Below are 17,607 nucleotides of genomic sequence, written 5' to 3'. Positions count from 1 at the left end.
ATATTTTGGCTGCTTTGGGTCTTCATTGCTGCGCATGGGCTTCCTCTAGTTGTGGCAAGCGGGGGCTACTCTTCATTGCGGTGCGCGGGCTTCTCATTGCAGTGGCTTCTCTTGTTGCGGAGCACAGGCTCTAGGCGTGCGGGCTTCAGTAGTTGTGGCACACGGGCTCAGTAGTTGTGGCTCCTGGGCTCTAGAGCGCAGGCTCAGTAGTTGTGGCACATGGGCTTAGTTGCTCTGCGGCATGTGGGATCTTCCCGGACCAGGGCTTGAACCCGTGTGCCTTGCATTGGCAGGTGGACTCTTAACCACTGTGCCACCAGGAAAGCCCTGCATATTATTTCTTATGAGCCATTTGAGAGAAAGTTGCAAATATGTCCCCTTCTGTGACTTTCAGATCAAAATGAAAACATTCTCCTTTAAAAAAAAATCAGAGCATAATAGGTAAGATGACAGTCCCCTTTGACCACTCTCAATCCCAGTCCCCTTACTCTTCCTGGGGCTAATCTCATGTAGGGTGTATTCTTCCAGACCTTATAGGCATTTACTTAAATACTTTTTTTTTTTTTAATTTTTTTTTTTTTTTTGCGGTACGTGGGCCTCTCACTGTTGTGGCCTCTCCCGTTGTGGAGCACAGGCTCGGGACGTGCAGGCTCAGCGGCCATGACTCACGGGCCTAGCCGCTCCGCGGCATGTGGGATCTTCCCGGACCAGGGCACGAACCCGTGCCCCCTGCATCGGCAGGCGGACTCTCAACCACTGTGCCACCAGGGAAGCCCTACTTAAATACTTTTGCATTCATATATATGTACTCATGCAAAGTGCACAGTATTGTTTTTGTGGGTGTTTTAAAAACATTGATGTTATTGCTCATGACAGTAGTCTTGGTGTGGAAAAGATGCTTAAATAACATTAAGTCAGAATATAGACTTTTAATTACAATCTAGTCTCAACTATGTAGACCTGTCCATAAGTAATGCTGAGGGGAAATAGGCTAAATGTTAATTGGTTCTCTCTGGCTGGTGGGATTACAAGTAATTTCTTACTTTCCTCCTACTTCATACTTTTCCTATACTTTGAACTTTTCTACAGCAGGCAACTTGTATATTGGGGTAAGGGGGAGGTCAACAAAATAATTTGGAAAAAGGTAAAAGAACTCAGAGGGGTGATGGGGGTTTGTAAAAGCAGAGCTCATTGAAGACAGATTCCAGCAAACTGTCTGGTGGAAAGGGTGGGGACAATGAGGGAAGATCCCAAGGTGAGCTGGGGAAAGCCTTCACTTCTTGTCCTGTTCACCGTGCTGGGACCAGGAGGAACAAAGACACATGAAGATCATAGATGAGACCATGGCCCAGCTACAAGACCTGAAGAATCAACACCTGGCCAAGAAGTCAGAGGTGAATGACAAGAACCATGAGATGGAGGAGATTCGTAAGAAACTGGGGGGCGCCAACAAGTGAGTGGGTTCAGGCCTGGGCCTGGGGGAGGTACGTAGTACGGGCAGCTTGCTGGATTTGGGTCTCACCTATCTCCCTGGATCTTCTTAGGGAAATGACCCATTTACAGAAGGAGGTAACAGCCATTGAGACCAAGCTTGAACAGAAACGCAGTGACCGCCACAACCTGCTACAGGCCTGCAAGATGCAGGACATCAAGTTGCCACTGTCTAAGGGCACCATGGACGATATTAGTCAGGAAGAGGTGAGTATTAAGGCTGGTGGTGGGTGTGAGCTGTGAACAACATAACCAGGAATGGGGGATGAAGGTGGCTAGGGAGGGCAGGTGAGAGAGGGAGAGAGAGAGAGAGAAAAGGATGGTGGGTGCAGGTGGTGAGAGACAAAAGGAGGGATGCAGGGGAGATGAGGCAGGGTGAGGCTGTGAAGGCAGGTGAGGTGAAAGGTAATAACCTTGGTGTGAGAGGGAAGTTGTTGGGGGTAGGGCTGCATGTCAGTAGGTGGTGAGGGAGGTAAGCCAGGAGAGGAGGAAGTCATTCATTAACCTTAGGGACTTGAGCTAAGATAGTTCCAGCAGGTGATGGATATTGGTAGGAGTGGGAATTGAGGGTCATTAGCCAAGAGCAAAGGAAGATGGAATTGAGGGACCTGAGGGATGGTAACTTAGCTGCAGTGAGGGAGGTTGGCCGGGAGAGAGTTGGGTAAGGGACATCAGCAATGCAGAGGTGATGAAGCTTAGTTATGGAAAAGGGAGAGACACCAGCCAATAGAAGAGCCAAGGCATTTTATCCACTGGAAGTGAAGCTTGGTAGCAAGGGGCTGGGAATGTTAACTGAGAGGAGGTTTGCAGATATCTTGTCTTTGACCTGAACATGTATTTCAGTCCCACATGTCTTTCTCCCTCCTTTCTTCCCAAATAGCATTTCCATTTAATTCAGCAAAATATTTTGAACACCGGCAGTGTGCCAGGCATCATGGTAGCACGTGATATAATTACTCCTAATCCTAAGCACAGCCCTGCCAGGCAGGCATCGTCCGGTGTTACAGATGAGGGTTTGTGTGTTTAAATGAGGATTCAAGCAACAGCATGGCTTGCCCAGGGTCACGCGGTTAGTCGGTGGTAGAGCCCAATTTTGAACTCAGATCTTTCTCCTGTCAGAGCTGCTCTTCCTTTTGCCACAGGTACTTTCTAGCAAGGTGCTTCTCAAAGACATCGAAGGCTGCAAAGGAGCCCCTCAGCCCCCTCTAGAGGAGCAAGTGCTCTTATGGCCATTCGGGTCCATTTGACTCTCCCTCTTGCCATTGCAGGGTAGCTCCCAGGGGGAGGATTCAGTGAGTGGCTCCCAACGAACTTCCAATATCTATGCACGAGAGGCCCTCATCGAGATTGACTACGGCGACCTGTGTGAGGATCTGAAGGTGAGGCTCAGCCTCGGGGAGTGGGTACATCCTCCCAGCTGTCCAGAGAGAGGGTCAGCTCATCTGGGGGCCCTGTGGAGACAGACCATGTCTGGAAAGAGGGGCAAGCTGGCAAGGCGGGGGGTGGGGTGGAGTTGTGATCCATGGCTTCCCCCCATATGCACACACAGACACAGGCACATCTTCCACCTCCACCCCCAGCTGCCCCCATCCCTGCCTGTTGCCAGTCTTCCCCTTCCACCTGTGTACACGTCTCAGCCCAGATACACGGAGAACAGGCTCCTGTACAGTGAACAGATAGACCTCGGGGGGTTCTCAGGGCTCTGTCCCAGGCATCCTTTCCTTCTCTCATCCTGGGTATCTCCTCTACTCCCCTGGCTTCAGCTGCCATCTCTATGCTAGGGCCCACAGGTACCTCAAACCCCAGCCTTCCTCCCCAAATCGGCCTCTTCTCTTCAGTGCCAGCCCCAGGTTCAAACCAGAAATCTGAGCCTTGTCCTTAACTCTCTCTCTCACTTTGCATATTCAGTGAATTACCAAGCCCTGTCAATTCTACCTTCCAAATATCTACTGAATTCTACTTTTCTCTGTTTCCACTGTCTCTCTAGTTCAGGCTGCTTTCACCACTCACATGGACTACTGTAGGAGCCTTCTAAATAGTTTCTGGTGCTTTCCAATCTTTCCTTATAGCCAGGCAGGGGGACTTGATTTTTTTTTTTAACCTTTTTATTATGGAAAATTTCAAACAGATACAGAAGTAGAAAGAATGATACAATGAACCCCAGGTACCCATCATCCAGCTTCAATAATTAGCAACATATGGTCAATCCTGTTTTTTATACCCTTCCCCCTCCTGATTGGCACATTTTAAATCAAATTCTAGATATTCCATTCATAATTACCTCAGTATATATCTCTAGGACTCCTTTTTAAAAAATGTAACCACGATATTATACCAAAAAATTAGCACTAACTCTGTAATGTCACCTGATATTCAATAAATGTTTAGATTTCCATGAATGTCCCATAAATATCTTTTTTAAAAATATTTTTTCTGGGCTTCCCTGGTGGCGCAGTGGTTGAGAGTCCGCCTGCCGATGCACGGGACACGGGTTCGTGCCCCAGTCCGGGAAGATCCCACTCGCCACGGAGTGGCTGGGCCCGTGAGCCATGGCCACTGAGCCTGCGCGTCCGGAGCCTGTGCTCCACAACGGGAGAGGCCACAACAGTGAGAGGCCCGCGTACCGCAAAAAAAATAAAATAAAATAAAAAAATTTTCTGTGTTTAAATCAGGATCCAAGTGAGGTCCATGTGTTAAAATTGGTCTCTTATGGTCTATAACATTTTTTATCCCTTTTTATTTTTTTCTTGCTATTTATGGAAGAATCTGGGTCATTGGTCTTGTACAATTTTCTATACTCTGAATTTGGCTGATTGTGTCCCATGATGTTTTTTGACATGTTCTTCCTTCCATCCTTGTGTTTCCTATAAACTGGTAGTTAAATCTGTGGTTTGATTGGATTCAGATTCATTTTTTATTTTGGGCAAGAATATATCATACATGGTACCGTGTACTCATGAACTTCCTTTTGCATCGCATCAGTAGACACTGAATGTCAGTTCTCTCTATCTTTGTAATGATAAGATTGATGAATGCTCAACACTACCTGTGAAATATTCTTGCCAGAAACTCAAACAAGGATCTGATTAAGCTTTTATGTCCACCAATTACATGAAACACTGGTGCCAGAGGAACATGTTAAATAAAAGCACAGGGATGCAGTTAACTAAATCCAGACTGTGGGAAACTCTAAAGGACAAAAGACCTGGTCTCTTCCATAAATAAATGGGAAGAAAGAAATAAACAGAAAGGGAGAACTTTTATAGGCTTATGAGACAAATCAACCAATTACAATGTGTGGCCTTCCCTTGAATCCATTGCAAAGAAAAGAGAGGCAGGGGAATTTATAGATTAAATGAGATTTAAGAGACATATCAGCCAGTTGTAATGTGGGCACCTTATTTGGAACCTGCTTTGAAAAAAACCTGTAAAAAATTTTTTATGTAACACAATTAGGATGATTTGAACACTGACCAGATAGTTTATGATGTTCAGGAATTGCTGTTAATATTTTTAGGTGATAATGGTATTGTGGTTTTGTTTTTTAAATGTCCTTACCTTTTACAACAGTGGTTCTCAATGGGTGGGGTGGATTTTGCCTCCCCAGGGGACACTTGGTAATGTCTGGAGATACTCTTGTCACACCCAGTTGTCGCAACTGGGGCAGGGGTTGCTACCAGTATCTAGTGGGTAGACAACAGGGATGCTGCTAAACATCCTACAGTGCACAAAGGACAGCCCCCACAACAACAAATTATTTGGCTCAAAATATCATTAGTGCTGAGATTCAGAAACCCTGTTTTAGAGGTACATACTGAAGTATTTATGGATGAAACATTTGAGGTTTGGTTTAAAATAGTTGAATATAGAAAGAAATTGGGTATAGATGGCAGAGTATTGGCCATGAGTTGATAATTATTGAAGCTGGGTACGTGGGGTTCATTGTATTATTCTCTGCATTTCTGTGAATGTTTAAAAATTTACGTAATGTAAAGTTAAAAAAGGAAAAGCAATCATGATCACCATGTTCAGGTGTTGTTAGCCCCATCAATCTTATAAAGTTCCCTATCAGCCTTTCACAGCTGGTTTCAGCAGCTATTAACGAACGATCATTGCCTACATCTATTAAGGGCTGCAAAATGGTAATTTTCTGATTCTTTCATTCCTCCTACATTTATTAATTGGATTTCTAAAAAAGAACTTTCTCACATCAAGTGTTTAGTTCCCTTGAAATTCAGTTAGTACAGAAAAGGTAGAATAAATACTTAATTCTTTGCCTTTATTTACCAGCTTTCAGAATGACTTGGTTGCCCTTGTAACCTTTAAAGTTAGTGACCAGTGAGGTTTCTAATTTATATGTATTATAAACTTAAGTGTTGAAATGTCTTTTGGTATGTTTCAGTCTATTTGGAGTCATTTTTCTTTTTGATATTCAAATTGTCCCATTCTTGGCCAGCGGGAGCCACTTCAAGTTGATTTTTGCTATTGTTCTTATTAGATTTTTATTATGGAAAATTTCATATGCAGAAGTAAAATAGTACAGTGCTGTCTCATGTGGCCATCACCAGTTTCAGCAGTTATCAACTCATGGCCAAAGTTGTTTCATATGCACCCCCACACACTCCAGCCTCCCCTTCCCACCCCCAGGTTATTTAAAAAATTCTGGGCACCATGTCATTTCATTTGTAAATATTTCAGAATGTATCTCTATAAGAGAAAATTCTTAAAAATATTTAGAATCATTATCATACAAAAAACCCAATTACTTAACATTGGAGTTATATATTATTATATAATTCCTTAATAATAGTATTATGATTAGTGTTCACATTTCCCTGATTGTTATACACACACACACTCACAGTTTGCTTGCTTGAACTGGGAGTCAAGTAAGATGAAAGAGAGATAGATGATTGATATAGTGATTGCTTGATGATGTCTCCTAAGTCTCATTTAATCCAAAAGTTCCCCCTCTGTCTGTTTTTATTTTTCTCTGCAATATTTATTGTTGTTGAAGAAATTCGCTCATTTCTCCTGAAGGATTTTCTACATTCTGTATTTTGTTGATTGTATCCTGTGGTTTTTGAAATGTTCCCGCAGAACAAAGCAAAAAAAATAAGTTCTGCTGTCCCCCATAGTTCCTGTAAGTGGGTAGTTAGATGTAGATCAGTGTTGTTCAATAGAGATACAGTATCATCCACATGTGTAACTTTTAAAACATGAAATTAATTTTAATACTATATTTTGTTTAACCGAGTATATCCAAAAGAATGATCATTTCAATGTGTAAACAGTATAAAAATTATTGATGAGAAATTTAACCATCTCTTTGTACTAAGTCTTCAAAATTCATTATCTATTTTAAGCTTCCAGCACATCTCAATTTGGATGCTAAATTTTACTCAGAAATACTTGATCTGTATTTAGATATCCTAAAATTTACAATTGAAAAAGGAGAACCACATACCCGAGTTGTTCCAAATATACTTAGAAGTTTTGTAGTAACTGAATTGAGTATCAGTTTTTAAATTTAAATTAGCTAGCATTCAATAAAATTAAAACTTTAGTTCCTCGGTCACACTAGCTGCGTTTTTCATGCTCAGTAGTGACATGTGGGTTGTGGCCACTGTATTGGACAGCTCAGATCTAGAGGTTTGATTAGATTGAAGTTTTGGGGTTTATTTTGGTCAAGACTACTTCATATGACGTCATTACTTCCATCAGGAGGTTTATAATGTCTGGTCACTGGCTCTTTTTGTGTGGCTTGCAGCCATGATGATTATTGCCTAGATCCATTACATAATTTGTCAGGGGTTGCAAAATGGTCATCTTATTCTATCATTTCTTTATTAGCTGGAATACTGTAAAGAGATTTCCTCTCGTCAATTATTTGGTTACCCTGAGGTAGTTTGTATAGGAAAGGCAGGATATATGTGCTTGATTCTTTGCCTTTATTTACCAGTTTATAAAATAATGAGGTGGTTCTTTGGCATTCTCAAGATTTGTCCACTGAGTTGTTTTCATGTTATTATGAACTTAAGGATTTAAACACATTTGACGTGTTGCACTCTGCTGTGGTTATTATCCTTCTCATTGCATCAAGGTGTTGTATCTTTGGCCAGTGGGAACTCGTTCAAGTTGGCTTCTGAATAATTTTGACACAACCCTTGTAGTATTTTTTTTTTTTTTTTTGGCTGTGCCACGTGGCATGTGAGATCTTAGTTCCCCGACCAGGGATTGAACCCGCACCCCCGTATTGGAAGGCAGATTCTTAACCACTGGACCACCAGGGAAGTCCCCTCCTGTAGTCTTTGATATCTTCCTTGCTTTCTGGTATGTCCAGGCTCATCCTTTACGTTTCCCACCGCAGATCTGGAATTAGCCATTTCTCTGAGAAGCTCTGACTTCTTTTAGTAGGGAATGCTATTATTTAGCAACTACCATCTGGACACTGGAATGTTCATGACTGCTGGGTTGCTCAGTGCTTCTAGAACTTTTCAGTAGACTGGGCTACAAAATGCATTTTTTATTAGAGGGAAAAATGTATCATGAGTTCATATTGATACTTCCAACTGAAATTGTAATTCGCACAGTTTAACGTTGATTTTATGTTTGAGTTTCCAATTATTCTTGCTAAAAATCTGGCTTCTAGCAAGTATTCAATAGTATATTTACTTTAGCCTATCATGTATATAGAAAATCATAATAAGATATTATTAGTAACAATTCGATTACTGAATGCTATTTAAGATTTTCTTGATGCTAATGGCTCATTAAGCTAATGGCTCATGGGGCATGGATAGTCCTGTTCCTATGTTTTAAAGTGATTTGAAAGAATCTTCTGAGTGTTTAACCAGCCTAATATATAGGCAGATTTCTTTTGTTTAGTTTTCAACTTTTAAAGGATTTTGCTTTTTAGTATTCTCCTTTATTTTTTCCAAGTTTAATTTTGAAACTTTTCAAACCTACAAGAAAAACTGAAAGAATAGTACAGTTGAACACCCATATGCCTTTCACCTTAGATTGACCAATGAACATTTTCCCAGTTTGCTTTCTCTCTAATCTCTCTTGACTCTCTCCCTCCCTCTGCACTGCACACTTTTTTTGTTTTTGCTGCACCTTTTGAAGGAAGTTGTAGACTTCAACTCTAAATTCTTTAGCATGCTGGAACGAGGGATTCTCCTCCATAACCGCAGTTCAATTTTTTTTTTACATCTTTATTGGAGTATAATTGCTTTACAATGGTGTGTTAGTTTCTGCTTTATAACAGAGTGAATCAGTTATACATACACATACGTTCCCATATCTCTTCCCTCTTGCGTCTCCCTCCCTCCCACCCTCCCTATCCCACCCCTCCAGGCTGTCACAAAGCACCAAACTGATCTCCCTGTGCTATGCGGCTGCTTCCCACTAGCTATCTACCTTACGTTTGGTAGTGTATATATGTCCATGCCTCTCTCTTGCTTTGTCACAGCTTACCCTTCCCCCTCCCCATATCCTCAAGTCAATTCTCAAGTAGGTCTGTGTCTTTATTCCTGTCTCACCCCTAGGTTCTTCATGACTTTTTTTTTCCTTACATTCCATATACATGTGTTAGCATACGGTATTTGTCTTTCTCTTTCTGACTTACTTCACTCTGTATGACAGACTCTAGGTCTATCCACCTCATTACAAATAGCTCAATTTCGTTTCTTTTTATGGCTGAGTAATACTCCATTGTATATATGTGCCACACCTTCTTTATCCTGTCCTCTGTTGATGGACACTTAGGTTGCTTCCATGTCCTGGCTATTGTAAATAGACCTGCAATGAAGATTTTGGTACATGACTCTTTTTGAATTATGGTTTTCTCAGGGTATATGCCCAGTAGTGGGATTGCTGGGTCATATGGTAGTTCTATTTGTAGTTTTTTAAGGAACCTCCATACTGTTCTCTATAGTGGCTGTACCAATTCACATTCCCACCAGCAGTGCAAGAGTGTTCCCTTTTCTCTACACCATCTCCAGCATTTATTGTTTCTAGATTTTTTTTTTTTTTTTTTTTTTTTCTGTATGCGGGCCTCTCACCGTTGTGGCCTCTCCCGTCGCGGAGCACAGGCTCCGGACGCGCAGGCTCAGCGGCCATGGCTCACGGGGCCAGCCGCTCCACGGCATGTGGGATCCTCCCGGACCGGGGCACAAACCTGCATCCCCTGCATCGGCAGGCAGACTCTCAACCACTGCGCCACCAAGGAAGCCCTGTTTCTAGATTTTTTGATGATAGCCATTCTGACTGGTGTGAGATGATATCTCATTGTAGTTTTGATTTGCATTTCTCTAATGATTAATGATGTTGAGCATTCTTTCATGTGTTTGTTGGCAGTCTGTATATCTTCTTTGGAGAAATGTCTATTTAGGTCTTCTGCCCGTTTTTGGATTGGGTTGTTTGTTTTTTTGTTATTGAGCTGCATGAGCTGCTTGTAAATTTTGGATATTAATCCTTTGTCAGTTGCTTCATTTGCAAATATTTTCTCACCACTCTTCTTCAACATAGTTTTGGAAGTTTTAGCCACAGCAATCAGAGAAGAAAAGGAAATAAAAGGAATCCAAATCGGAAAAGAAGAAGTAAAGCTGTCACTGTTTGCAGATGACATGATACTATACATAGAGAATCCTAAAGATGCTACCAGAAAACTACTAGAGCTAATCAATGAATGTGGTAAAGTAGCAGGATACAAAATTAATGTGTGGAAATCTCTGGCATTCCTATACACTAATGATGAAAAAGCTGAAAGTGAAATCAAGAAAACACTCCCATTTACCATTGCAACAAAAAGAATAAAATATCTAGGAATAAACCTACCTAAGGAGACAAAAGACCTGTATGCAGAAAATTATAAGACACTGATGAAAGAAATTAAAGATGATACAAATAGATGGAGAGATATACCATGTTCTTGGATTGGAAGAATCAACACTGTGAAAATGACTCTACTACCTAAAGCAATCTACAGATTCAATGCAATCCCTATCAAACTACCACTGGCATTTTTCACAGAACTAGAACAAAAAAATTTCACAATTTGTATGGAAACACAAAAGACCCCGAATAGCCAAAGCAATCTTAAGAACAAAAAACGGAGCTGGAGGAATCAGGCTCCCTGACTTCAGACTATACTACAAAGCTACAGTAATCAAGACAGTATGGTACTGGCACAAAAACAGAAAGATAGATCAATGGAACAGGATAGAAAGCCCAGAGATAAACCTATGCACATATGGTCACCTTATCTTTGATAAAGGAGGCAGGAATGTACAGTGGAGAAAGGACAGCCTCTTCAATAAGTGGTGCTGGGAAAACTGGACAGGTACATGTAAAAGTATGAGATTAGATCACTCCCTAACACCATACACAAAAATAAGCTCAAAATGGATTAAAGACCTAAATGTAAGGCCAGAAACTATCAAACTCTTAGAGGAAAACATAGGCAGAACACTCTATGACATAAATCACAGCAAGATCCTTTTTAGCCCACCTCCTAGAGAAATGGAAATAAAAACAAAAATAAACAAATGGGACCTAATGAAACTTCAAAGTTTTGCACAGCAAAGGAAACCAATAAACAAGACCAAAAGACACAGTTCGGGCTTCCCTGGTGGCGCAGTGGTTGAGAGTCCGCCTGCCGATGCAGGGGACACGGGTTCGTGTCCCGGTCTGGGAGGATCCCACATGCTGCGGAGCGGCTGGGCCTGTGAGCCATGGCCGCCGAGCCTGCGTGTCCGGAGCCTGTGCTCCGCGATGGGAGAGGCCACAACAGTGAGATGCCCGTGTGCCGCAAAAAAAAAAAAAAGTTCAGTTTTATATCTAAGAAAATTAATAATTTTATGTCAGTATTCCACCCATATTCAAATTTCCCTAGTTGTTACAAAGTGTCTTTTGTAGTAGTTTGTTTTTTTTAAGCTGTGATCCAATCAAATTCATGCATTGCTTTTGGTTGTTCTCTTTAGTTTCTTTTATTTAGTTAGTTTCTTTTAATGTGGAGCAGTCCCCTCACTTTTTTTCATAACATTGGTGTTTTGAACAGTCTACATGTTGTCTCGAAGAACAGGATATGTTATGGGTACATTATGGATATGTTAGTTTCCTTTCATTACTCTGTTTAATTTGTTCCACCTAACCTTGTATTTCCTATGAATTGGAAGTTTGAACTATTTTAGAGGCTTGATAGACTTGGGTTAAGTAATTTTTTGGCAAAAATATTTCACTGTGTACTCCCCCTCCCCGCTGTCTGTGCAGCGTGGCTTGCCGAATCTTAGTTCCCCTAGCAGAGATTGAACTCTGGGCCATGGTAGTGAAAGCACCAAGTCCTAATCACTGGACCGCCAGGCAACTCCCCACTGTGTACTTTATATTGCACCACGCCAGGAGGCACATAGTGTTAGGGTGTCCCACTATTCATGATTCTAGGTTTGATCCTCAGTTAAGGTATCAATTGCCAGATCTCAATGCTAAGCATACACTTTTACCTTTGTAAGTAATAAGGAATCTTTAGGGTGATTCTTTGACATCTTGTCAGTATCTTGTTCCCCAACAGTTTTTTTACCCAGTGGCTTTCACATTTTGATTCAATTTAATTTTGTTTTATAATTATGTAAATTCTTCATTTGGTCCTGAAACCAGAAGTATAATACAAGGTATGTGAAGAGAAGTTTAGCTTTCTTTCCTGTCCAACTTCACCCCCCTTCCTGTATGTGTGACCATTTTAGTTTTTGGATTATCTTTTTGTTGTTGTTGTATTTTTAAAATACAAATATATTTGTATGTAAATTATTCACATTTCCTCTCTTAGGTAAAAGATAGCATTCTATTGTGTACCTTTCATATTTTACTTATACTGTATCCACGAATCACTCCATACATATATAGAGAGAGAGATGTTCAGAAAGGCTTTTCTAAAATATATATATGTATATTCATGTCCTTCCTGTGCTTGAAGTCATTCAGTGGTACCTCACCTCCCTTGGGGAAAAGTCCAAATTTCTTAAAAGGCCCATTATCATTGGGCTTCTTCATGTGCCTCCAGCTTTGTCTCTTTGCCTAGCGCACAGGCATGCGTGTGCTTACACACACACACACACAGTTGCTACTATTGCCATGTTGAATTGCCCTTTGCTTATTTGTTTGGCCTTTTTTTTTTCCTGCTGTGCTGTGTGGCTTGTGGGGTCTTAGTTCCCTGATCAAGGATTGAACCTGGGCCCCGGCAGTGAAAGCGCTGAGTCGTAACCACTGGACCGCCAGGGAATTCCCCTGTTTGGCTTTTGAAGTTCATTAAAGTTGATTACTTTTTTGAATTGCTTTGATTTCCTTGAATGAACCATGAATAAACCCTGGTTTTGCATGTGATACTCCTGTCTGCATAGAAGACTGTTCCTTCTCTCTGTCCTCACCATTCATCTTACAGGCCTGAGCTTAAAAATATTCCTGGAAGCCTTCCCTAGCCCCATTGTCTGAGTTAGGCGCCCTTCTTGTGTGCTGACCCATCACCATCTGTTTATCATTGTTTGGGTATTCACCATACGATGTTCTGATTGTTTGCTTATATGCATTCCTCTGTTAGTCCATGAGCTCTATGAACAAAGGAGCCATGACTCACAGGATATGAGTGGCCAGTGCCTGGCATTGGAAGGCATTCAGTAAATATTTATTGACTGAAAGTGGCAGAAAGGCACAAGCCCAGACATGCATCACAATATCCATAAGACCTAAAACCAAGTTCAAATGGGATTTGCTCAGGTGTGGTGACCTGAGCAGAAAACGTGAGTTGCCTTATTCGTTGTAGAGCTGTAAGTGGAGTCCAGACCAGCCTATGTGGGAGCCTCTAGGTCACCCTGGGATGGCGCTGGCTCATGGCCTGGGCTGAGAGCCAGAGAGGGGCACCACCAGCTGCTCCTCCTGAGAGATGGAGAGGTTGACGGCCTGGGGGAAGGGCTAGAGATGAGAAAAGCGATGTCAGCCTGTAATTTCTAGGGACGGTGGGAATGATTACTGTTGGCAGGACCTGATGAGAGGAGCAGGGTTAGGGAAAAAGAACCTGCCTTCTGCGTGGGAGTAGGTCCCCAGGCCCCCGCCCGGATCAGGTATCTCTGTAGGGGCCTGGCCCTTCTTGATGTTGCTGGACCTGGGATTTGCAGGATGCCCAGGCCGAGGAGGAGATCAAGCAGGAGATGAACACACTGCAGCAGAAGCTGAATGAGCAGCAGAGTGTGCTCCAGCGTATTGCTGCCCCCAACATGAAGGCCATGGAAAAGCTGGAAAGTGTCCGAGACAAGTTCCAGGAAACCTCAGACGGTAAGGGTTTCCTCTTCTTCTTGGTTCTAAGATGAGGGCAGGAGGCTAGAGGTATGGCAAGGGCCTGTTATACATCACAACGGCTCCTGTTTTTACGTGCTTTCTTACTCGAAACTCCCAAGAGCCCTAAACAGTAGGGATTATCACACCTGTTTTATAGAGTAGAAAACTGCTGAGGTTTAGAGAGAATGAGTGACCTGCCTGAGGTCACACAGCTGGTTGCTGGTAGAGCCCAGGGAAGAATCCGTGTTATGTGGCTGTAAGCCCATGTTTCTTCCTTTGCACTATGTGGCTGGCCCACTGGATACAGGTGATCGTGGAACTGTCTTCCTGGGCCCCTCCGCAGGCACTCCTCTTCCTGTGGGATGTCCCTGCTCTGTGGATTGTCAGTTGTAGGTCATTTTTGCCAGGGCATGGTCCTCAGCCTTGGCAGAGCCTGGGTACTGAGGGGTCACCTGTCTTTCCCTTGTGGCAGAATTTGAGGCAGCCCGAAAGCGAGCCAAGAAGGCCAAGCAGGCATTTGAACAGATCAAGAAGGAGCGCTTTGACCGCTTCAATGCCTGTTTTGAATCAGTGGCCACCAACATTGATGAGATCTACAAGGCCCTGTCCCGTAACAGCAGTGCCCAGGTAGGCTGGAGCCCCTTACCCAACTAGCCCCTACCCATCCTCATTTGCCCTTCCCTCTAGGCTTCCTGTCCTCATCCCCATCTAGACCCAGACCCTTGACCCATCTCCTTTCCCCCTAGGCATTCCTGGGCCCTGAGAACCCCGAGGAGCCCTACTTGGATGGCATCAACTACAACTGTGTGGCTCCTGGCAAACGCTTCCGGCCCATGGACAACTTGTCAGGGGGGGAAAAAACAGTGGCAGCTCTGGCCCTCCTCTTTGCCATCCACAGGTATGGCTGTGCCCGCCCGCCCCCCCCCCCCCGGGCAGTTGGTGGAGACTGTACTGAGGCCACTGGAGGCTCTGGGGTCCAAGGATATGCAGAGTTATGCCGAGGTGAAGATGATCTGGTGGACTCTGGATTGAATCCCTGTCTCCCTACCTACTACAGCATATCTGGCCTTGGTTTCCTGGACCTGTCTTCCCAATCCAGCCTCATCCACTCAGCATGCCCTCCCCTGCATGTATTCAGTCCCACCTCCAGGCTTTTGCTCACATGTTTGCTGGCTCATAAGCCCTTTTCATGCAAATCTAGCTTGGCCATCACCTTCCACCCCTTCACATCTCATTCTCTTCCTCCTGTTCCTCTAGGAAGCCTGCTTCAACCACTGTGGCATACCCTGACCTCCCCCTCCTGAATGCCAACAGTACTTGAATCTGACTCCCCCCCACAACTTAGTGCTTGATTGTACAGCATCATTCAGTGAGCATTTCTTGAGGGCTGCTCTGTACCAGACCTTGTTGGGGGATTAGGGACACAGCTGAGTCAGACGTGGTTTTTGTCTTCGAGGAGCTCATGGTCTACTGGAAGCCAGATGTGTAAACAGACAGTGAGCTAAATATTGTAACCGGGTGAGCGTGTGAGCTGTGGATGCACAGAGGAGAGCCACCAACCCAATCTGGGAGGGTGTGGGTAGCCAGGAAAGCCTTTCAAGGGCAGCTAACACTTGAGCAGGAAATGCAAAGGATAAGTAGAAGTTAGCCAGGGAGACCAGTAGGCATTCCAAGGCAGAGGGTACAGCATGTGCAGAGGCAGGGAGACATGGTGTGAGTGGGTGGGGTAGACCTCCAGGTAGCTTGGTCAGTGTGGCCAGAGCCTAGGACACTTTATCTCCCCAGCCAACCTGGATGCTCCAGAGAGGACCATGTCTTCTGTTCTGTGGGATCCTGGAGCGCAGGGCTGGATGCAAAGGAGGACTCAGTTGGTATATTGGCCTTTAGGGGCTCAGGCAACATTCAGACCTGGGTTTTTTAATCTCTGAAGAAATGGAAGGGGGTGCTGGCCTGTATGATGGGCTCTGGGGCTGTCATGCCCCGCCCCTGCCCCCATCAGTGTCAGCTCACCTACTGGTTCCCTCCCAGCTACAAGCCAGCCCCATTCTTCGTCCTGGATGAGATCGATGCTGCCCTGGATAACACCAACATTGGCAAGGTAGGTGCAAGGAAAGTGGGGCCCGGGAGGGAGGCCCCCAGGTCGGGGCTGGGTTTCAGGGAACAGCTCCTGAGTGCGCCCTAGCCATTCCTGCAGCCTGTTCTCTGTGCCTGGGAGGCTGGGCCCAGGGTCAGCCGCACTGTGTTAGTCAGTGGCCTCCTTTCAGCCTCTCTTCCCCCAACCCTCCACCCCCTACCCCATCCCACCTGCCTCTGGTTCTGACTGGATAAGACAGGGAGTGTTAGGGCTTCAGCCCTGCTAAGTGCTCCACGGCCCCTCCCACAGGTAGCAAATTACATCAAGGAGCAGTCGACTTGCAACTTCCAGGCCATCGTCATTTCTCTCAAGGAGGAGTTCTACACCAAGGCTGAGAGCCTCATTGGAGTCTACCCCGAGGTAGGGCGGGCTTGGCTCAGGAGCCGGCCCCACTCCCTGCCTGACTCCCCAGGGCAGGAAGGGAAGGCTGCAGTGCAGGGGCACAGGGGTGGGGGAGCATAGGGACTCAGGTCCTGAATGGCCATCTGGGCTTGTTGGAGCCCTGCCCTGGAGGCTTAGCCAGCTCAGCTGGGCAGGGCCATTGCATTTGGGGACAGGTGGAAAGGCGAGGCAGAGGCAGCCAGACAGCAGAGAAAAGGATGAGAGTGCAGAGATAGGCAGGAAAAGAAGGCACATGGGACTGAGTACATCCTCTCATACCCGGAGAACCATTGCCTGCGCTTTGGGCAGGTATGTAGGGAGGAGGGTTTGAGGCCCCACAATCCTGGGGCACTTGACCCCTCTTAATTCTCTCCTTACAATTTTATTTTTCTTTTTCTCCATCCTCCTTCAGCAAGGGGACTGTGTGATCAGCAAAGTCCTGACCTTCGACCTCACCAAGTACCCAGATGCCAACCCCAACCCCAATGAGCAGTAGCAGTAGTTCTGCCCTCCTGCCCTGTCTGGATCCCTAAGTTACACCTCTCCCAATCTCTGGATATTTGGCTCCCAACCTTCCCCTACCTCCTGTCCCTGTTTGGTAAGTCATGGGGTCTAGGCACCGCTATCAAGCATGAAGAGGAACAGAGGTGATGTTAGTTCTGGAGCAAAAATTCCTGAGCTTCAGGGAGCATCCTGGCCTCTGGAACGAGGTGCTGAGCTGAACTGAGCTGAACAGGGCCATCTGTCCATCCCCCCCTTCCGCCACCCTGGACCTTACCCCCTCACCCATAATCATGGATTCTTTGGGCCCCCTGCATTTTGCTTGTGTGTGGGTATGTACGTGTGTGTATATGTGTCCACATGTGCGCATGTGGGTGTGTTTGCAAAATAATAAAGATATTGGAGACCCATTTTAGAAGGAGCCTAGGCTGAATTTGATTCCAAGAGAGCTTAGTATGACAGCACCCCGGCGCTGGGCATAGTTATTCCAGACCTCAGGATTCAGGCAGTTACGTGAAACCACCCTCATTCACTCATTAATGTTTTCATTCATTTCGTGTGTTCATCAAATACATACTGAACGCGCTCTTTGTCAGACTCTATGCTAGGAATACAGAACTGAATCAGACATGATCTCTACCCTCCTACTAAGGAGATGCTAGTGGGTTCATGAGTTCCCGTGGTTAGCTGAATCATGTATAGGTGCTTTGAATTTGAGAAGAGGATGATCAGCTCCAGGCTTCCTGGAGGTCACATTTGAGCTGGACCTT

At 44.6% G+C, this 17,607-nt stretch overlaps 1 protein-coding gene across 3 annotated transcripts in view; it reads left to right on the top strand.

Annotated features, from left to right (window-relative positions):
• The window catches only part of SMC1A (structural maintenance of chromosomes 1A), a 35,572-nt gene extending 18,317 nt beyond the window's left edge, over window positions 1–17,255 (top strand). For all 3 annotated transcript variants that reach the window (XM_082609021.1, XM_082609020.1, XM_082609022.1), the window contains 9 exons: window positions 1,308–1,453; window positions 1,545–1,698; window positions 2,760–2,870; window positions 13,662–13,818; window positions 14,294–14,448; window positions 14,568–14,719; window positions 15,850–15,923; window positions 16,209–16,315; window positions 16,749–17,255. In XM_082609021.1, the coding sequence (XP_082465147.1) occupies window positions 1,308–1,453; window positions 1,545–1,698; window positions 2,760–2,870; window positions 13,662–13,818; window positions 14,294–14,448; window positions 14,568–14,719; window positions 15,850–15,923; window positions 16,209–16,315; window positions 16,749–16,832 (1,140 nt within the window). In that variant the 3' untranslated portion in view covers window positions 16,833–17,255. The remainder of the gene's footprint in view (window positions 1–1,307; window positions 1,454–1,544; window positions 1,699–2,759; window positions 2,871–13,661; window positions 13,819–14,293; window positions 14,449–14,567; window positions 14,720–15,849; window positions 15,924–16,208; window positions 16,316–16,748) is intronic.
• The last annotated feature ends 352 nt before the right edge of the window (window positions 17,256–17,607 follow it).

This window comes from Mesoplodon mirus (genome assembly GCF_964341445.2).
Source record: "Mesoplodon mirus genome assembly, chromosome: X".
Classification (NCBI taxonomy): Eukaryota; Metazoa; Chordata; class Mammalia; order Artiodactyla; family Ziphiidae; genus Mesoplodon; species Mesoplodon mirus.
The sequence above is the reverse complement of the archived record's forward strand: the minus strand, read 5'-3'. Positions and strand labels throughout refer to the sequence as shown.